This window comes from Trichechus manatus, unplaced genomic scaffold (genome assembly GCF_000243295.1).
Source record: "Trichechus manatus latirostris isolate Lorelei unplaced genomic scaffold, TriManLat1.0 scaffold00089, whole genome shotgun sequence".
NCBI lineage: Eukaryota > Metazoa > Chordata > Mammalia > Sirenia > Trichechidae > Trichechus > Trichechus manatus.
Genome location: NW_004444025.1, coordinates 3,474,507 through 3,480,506, shown reverse-complemented (window position 1 = coordinate 3,480,506; position 6,000 = coordinate 3,474,507). Strand labels below are relative to the sequence as shown.

The window sequence follows — 6,000 nt, the reverse complement described above, 5'->3', positions numbered from 1 at the left end:
GCAAGCATTTCCTCATGTGTCTGTTGGCCACTTGAATGTCTTCTGTGGTGAAGTTTCTATTCATTTCCTTTGCCCATTTTTTAATTGGATTATTTGTCTTTTTGTTGTAGAAATGTTGGATTTTCTTATAGATTTTAGAGATTAGACCTTTGTCTGACTTGTAACGTCCAAAATTTTTTCCTGGTCTGTAGGTTCTCTTTTCACTCTTTTGGTGAAGTCTTTTGATGCGCATAAGTGTTTAATTTTTAGAAGATCCCAGTTATCTAGCTTATCTTCTGGAGTTTGTGTGTTGGTGGTTATGGTTTGTATCCTGTTATTGCCGTGTATTAGGGCCTCTAGCGTTGATCCTATTTTTTTTCTATGAACTTTATAGTTTTTGGCTTTATATTTAGGTCTTTGATCCATATTTAAATTAGTTTTTGTATATGGTGTGAGGCATAGGTCCTGTTTCATTTTTTTGCAGCTAGACATCCAGTTTTGTCAGCACCATTTGTTCAAAAGACTGTCTTTTCCCCATCTGATGGACTTTGGGCCCTTGTCAAAGATCAGGTGACTGTAGGCGGATGGATTTACATCTAGGTTCTCAATTCTGTTCCATTGGTCAATGTGTCTGTCGTTGTACCAGTACCAGGCTGTTTTGACTACCATAGCTGTATAGTAGGTTCTGAGGTCAGGTAGTGTGAGTTCTTCTACTTTATTCTTCTTCTTCAGTAGTGCTTTAGGTATCCGGGGACTCTTCCCTTTCCATATAAAGTTAATTAGTTTTTCCATCTCTTTGAAGACTGTTGTTGGTATTTGGACCGGGATTACATTGTATTTGTAAATTGCTTTGGGTAGAATTGTCATTTTCACAATGCTGAGTCTACCTATCCGTGAGCATGGTATGTTTTTCCATTTATGTAGATCCCTTTGGGTTTCTTCTAGTAGTGTTTTGTAGTTTTCTTTGTATAGGTCTTTTACATCCCTGGTTAGATTTATTCCTAAGTATTTTATTTTTTTTAGGGGCTATTATAAGTGGTATTGTTTTCCTGATTTCCTTTTCATCATTCTCTTTATTGGTGTATAGGAATCCTACTGATTCTTGTATGTTTATCTTGTATCCTGCTACTCTGCTGAATCTTTCTATTAGTTCCAGTAGTATTCTTGTGGAATCTTAGAGTTTTCTATGTATAGTATCATATCATCTGCAAACAGGGACACTTTAACTTCTTCATTACCAATTTGGATGCCCTTTGTGTCTTTTTCTTGCCTTATTTCTCTAGCTAGGACTTCCAGCACGTTAAACAGAAGTGGTGATAAAGGGCATCCTTGTCTTGTTCCTGTTCTCAAGGGGAATGTTTTCAGCGTCTCTCCATTAAGAACGATGTTGGCCAGTGGTTTTGCATAGACATCCTTTATTATGTTGAGAAATTTCCCTTCTATACCTATTTGATTGAGAGTTTTTATCAGGAATGGTTGTTGGACTTTGTTGAATGCCTTCTCTGTGTCAATTATGATGATCATGTGATTGTTTTCATTCCGAAAAGATTAATTTTAAAGTAGGGAGAAGAGGCAGAACCTTCGAGCGAGGCTGTAGATTCAAAGGTCAGCTAGAGAGCCCTGGTCACATGGCAGGCAGAAGAGATGCTTGAAATAGAAAGAACTAGAGTCTGGGCTCATGGAAGTGCAAGGTAGCCATGGAAGTAACTTTTGTATATGTAGCCATCCTCTTGTAAAGGTTGTCCCTATCTAACCCAGACTTGCCATTACAGACTAGATTCTCCAAGGTCAAAACAGTGATTTCTTATATATTCCATATTTTTATCATTGAGTGCATCAGGATATGAAATAAAAGAGAAGTAGAAAAACAAAGGGAAGAAAATCAGGTCCAATTCCTACTCCCACATGTCATTTCCTTTGGTTGGCTTCCTTTCGTCTATTCCTCCCCCTGGCATACTAAACAATCTCCTTCCTCCTCCTTTCTAAAGCTACTCTCATATTCCTCTAAAGTACTGAAGGGTTCCCCTATTGTAGAAAGCTTTAAACCATTCCAGAATGCAAGGTTATGTATACACTTCCTAGTGGAGGTTACTATTGCTAAAACTAAGTCAACCTCTGTGCTTTTTGAGAAGTTTTACTATAGAAATATTGATTAATTGCTACATAGACCTAGCCATAATAAATATGCTAAGATATTGTATATCACCCTGGTTGAAAAATAATGGTAATAAAAAAAGCCTTCTCATTTGTATTTCAAATCTATGCTTTTTCCTTTCACCTTAATTTTAAGTTTCAAATCAAGCTGTCTCAGTTTACTGTCATATACCATACTTACATGCTCTGATATTAAGGGTGTGCTTTCCATGGAACATGTGTTACTTGGTATTTCACTTTTGATGAACAAAAATATGAAAGCACTGTAAGAAAAGAAATTTTAGTGATATTTATCTTACTCTTGGTTCATAATTAAACCGTCTGATTTCTAAGAGAAAACACAGCTTAAATCATCAAGTTCTACTGATATGATGATTACTTCCAGTGTGGGTCCTTTGGTGGTCCTGCCATTTCTCCAGAACTGCCATTCTCTTTGATGTCTCTCACTTTCCTTAACTGCAACAGGTTAAAAGCTAAACTTATAAGCTTTTCCCCCTCATCAGCTCTCTCTCCTGATTTCATTATTTTAGTCAATGGCCTCATCTTTCCTTTTATTCCTCCTTCACCTGGCATCATAAAGTAAGAGAAATGCAGGTAAAAACTACATCAAAATAATATTTCTCTTCTCTTATATGGACAAAACCCCAAAAGTTTAGCAACATCCTCAGTTGGCAAAACTGTAGAAGACAGGAATTCTCATCTATCACTGATTGGCGTGCAAAATGGTACCGCTCCCATGGAAGGGAATCTGAGGCTATCTACAAAAGCTACAGATGTGCTCACTCCTGGCCTGAGCAGTGCTGCTCCAGACACTCTCCCGCAGGAGTACCCACATCAGGTGAAGTGACCTGTGTGTTCACACAATGGACAGTGCCTGTCTAGTTTGCCACTCACAGTGTGTTTCTGTTACAGCAACACTAGATATCTAAGATACCCATATACATATAATTTACAAAGCTAATATTAGACGCTGCAATTGCATTTTTTTTTAAAAGTATACAATGAAAACCCTCTACTTTGTATAGATTTGTGTGTTTTTCTAATAAACAAAACATGGGGATATGCTAGGGAGCCTCCAATGGTTTTTAAACAAGAGAATAACATGATTCAATAGCAGATGTGAGCAAATAGTACTGGCAAAAGAAAAGAATGGAATCAGGGAAATTAGATGTGACATTATTACAATTATATACAGGTGGGTAGGTAGTAAGGGACTGATGACAAGGAGAAAAAGAACTTGAGAAACATTCAGAACAAATTTTAAAGAATTATATATGGATTGGGGTATAAAGGGAAAGACATTAAAGATGACTGAGATTTCGAATTCGAATGACCTTCTATTCAGAGAGAGGGAACTCAGGAAGGGGAACCAGTTTGCAGAGAATGGAAAACTAAGAAAAGTAATTCTGTTTGGGAAATGTTGAAGGTAAAGAGAAAGGAACTAAGTCTAGTGTTTGTGGAGTGACCCTGCATGGTTCCCTTATCCATGTTATTTCACATTAGACAGAGTAGGAGACACCTGTGGGGCATCCACATAGAGATTAGCCTGGTTTGTGGTCAAGGAGAAGGATTGTAGCTCTGAAGAAAAGGAATGGCTAGGAACAAAGATTTGCATTTCCTCACAATATAAAAGCTGAAGCTGTGGGAGTAAACAAAACTCTCCAGGGAAAAAGAGAAAAGAATGGAGAGCTGAATCTCGGGGATAATCCAAAGTACATTTTTTCTTGAATAAAAAGAAAATCTGCCTTTCTATGAGCTCTGACTTGTGGATCATTATTAAAGCAAACGTTTAACAGGGTGTCCTGGATATTGTCTCTTTGTGTCAGCTCCGCTCCCGCTGATGTATCTTCTCTCCTGAACCTAGGCCTGTTGCTGTTAGCTGACGTCAAGTTGGCCCCCAAATCATGATGACCCCATGCACAACACAAGCAAATGCTGCTTAGGCCTATGCCAGAATCTGTTGGGAATCAGACTGGTATGATCCATAGGGTTTTTCACTGGCTGACTTTCAGAAGAAGATCACAAGGCCTTTTTTCCTAGTCCGTCTTAGTCTGGATGCTCTGTTAACCCATTCGGTGTCATAGCAACAAACAAGCCTCCACTGACAGACAGGTAGGTGGTGGCTGAGCATGCGGAGCATTGTCTGGAAATCGAACCACGGTCTCCTTTATGAAAGTTGAGTATTCTCTCACTAAACCACTAATGCCTCATTGAACCTACGCCTAGAGGACTGAAAACTATATTTCCCAGACTCTGTTGGCAGCCTGTCCCATTTAAGTTCTGCCAATGTGAGGCAATGGCATAGAAGATTAAGAAGTAGGAGAAGCCATTCTATTTTGGTGGGTGCTCCAGTAACTTCAGCAGCCATGGTAGCTCAGGATAGAGGCAAGTGCTGGCCGCAGTGTGGGCTCTATGGCTTTGGGCGATGCCTCCGTCCTTCTTTTGCTCCATTATGTCTTATAACACTTTTTGTGAACAATCCCCAGAACTCAATCCCCTGCTATAGAAAATACCTAGGCTGGTTTTGGCCTTACAGAATGACTGACGCTTACCTTATATATCACAAGGGCAAATGCAGACTGAAATTATTTACTCAATCCTTCAAATATTGCGCAGTACAGTGGAGCAATAAGAAACTCACTTAAAAAAAGGACAGCAATGCCCTAAACCAATGTAACCATATTTCAGTTTTCCATACACTGACCCTAAAGCTCCAGGATTATTAAATGAAAGCCCATCATAACAAACTGATTTAACTGAGTTAAAATAATGAAATGACAGATCCCAGAAATCCCTCTCAGTAAAGAAACAGAAGGGAACCTAGATGCACTACAGGAAGATATAACTGCTTCCCCTGCCACAGACTAAGCCCCGAACAAAGCTGCGTGATTCTGAGGTACACTGACTGGTTTAACACGGAGCTAGGCAACAGCTGCCCAAAGGGGAAATAATAATTGGATATTGTCATGGATTGAATTGTGTCCCCCAAAAATATATGTCAACTTGGCTGGGTCATGATTCCCAGTATTGTATAATTGTGTACTATTTTGTAGTCTAATGTGATTTCCTTATGTGTTGTAAATTCAATCACTATGATCTAATAAGACGGATTAGCAGCCGTTATACTGATGAGGTATACAAGATTGGACAGCGTCTTAAGCGAATCTCTTTTGAGATATAAAAGAGAGAAGAGAGCAGAGACACATGGGAACCTCATACCACCTAGAAAGCAGTGCCAGGAGCAGAGAGCATCCTTTGGACTTAGGTTCCTGCGCAGAGAAGCTCCCAGACCAAGGGAAGATTGATGACATGGACCTTCTTCAAGAGCCAACAGAGAGAGCCTTCCCCTGGAGCTGATGCCCTGAATTTGGACTTGTAACCTAGTGGACTGTGAGAGAATAAACTTCTCTTTGTTAAAGCCATCCACTTGTGGTATTTCTGTTATAGCAGCATTAGATGACTAAGACAGATATGGAATAGTTATTACTAAAAATAACGATTACTATGAAGAAACTAGCTAACATATAGAGCATTACATGTGTCCAGTACTATGCAAAGCACTTAACAAATTTTATTTTATTTAATCCTCAATACCTCTTATGAGATTGGTACTATTATTACCCATTTTCCCCACTTTACAGAAGAAGAAAACAAATTATTTAGAGAAATAATTTGTCTAAGGTCACATAAGTAGAAGTGGTAGAACATAAATAATTAATTTGTCATTTTAGAGAAAGTACTATTTCTAAAGAAAGAAATGTGCAGAGAAATAATGCTTGATGGACTGGGAAACGGGTCTTAAATTACCATAAAGTCAAAACTAAGGCATGCAACATCTGCGTGTAAAGCAATTGTTTTTAAGAGAGT

The 6,000-nt window shown here is 38.6% G+C and overlaps 1 protein-coding gene across 2 annotated transcripts in view; it reads right to left on the bottom strand.

The window, feature by feature from the left end:
* The window catches only part of TMEM144 (transmembrane protein 144), a 40,852-nt gene that overhangs the window by 25,825 nt on the left and 9,027 nt on the right, over window positions 1-6,000 (bottom strand). For both annotated transcript variants that reach the window (XR_002824935.1, XM_004382039.2), the window contains exon 5: window positions 2,315-2,396. Coding sequence is in view for 1 of the 2 variants with exons in the window: in XM_004382039.2 (XP_004382096.1) it covers window positions 2,315-2,396 (82 nt within the window). In the remaining variant the exon portion in view is untranslated. The remainder of the gene's footprint in view (window positions 1-2,314; window positions 2,397-6,000) is intronic.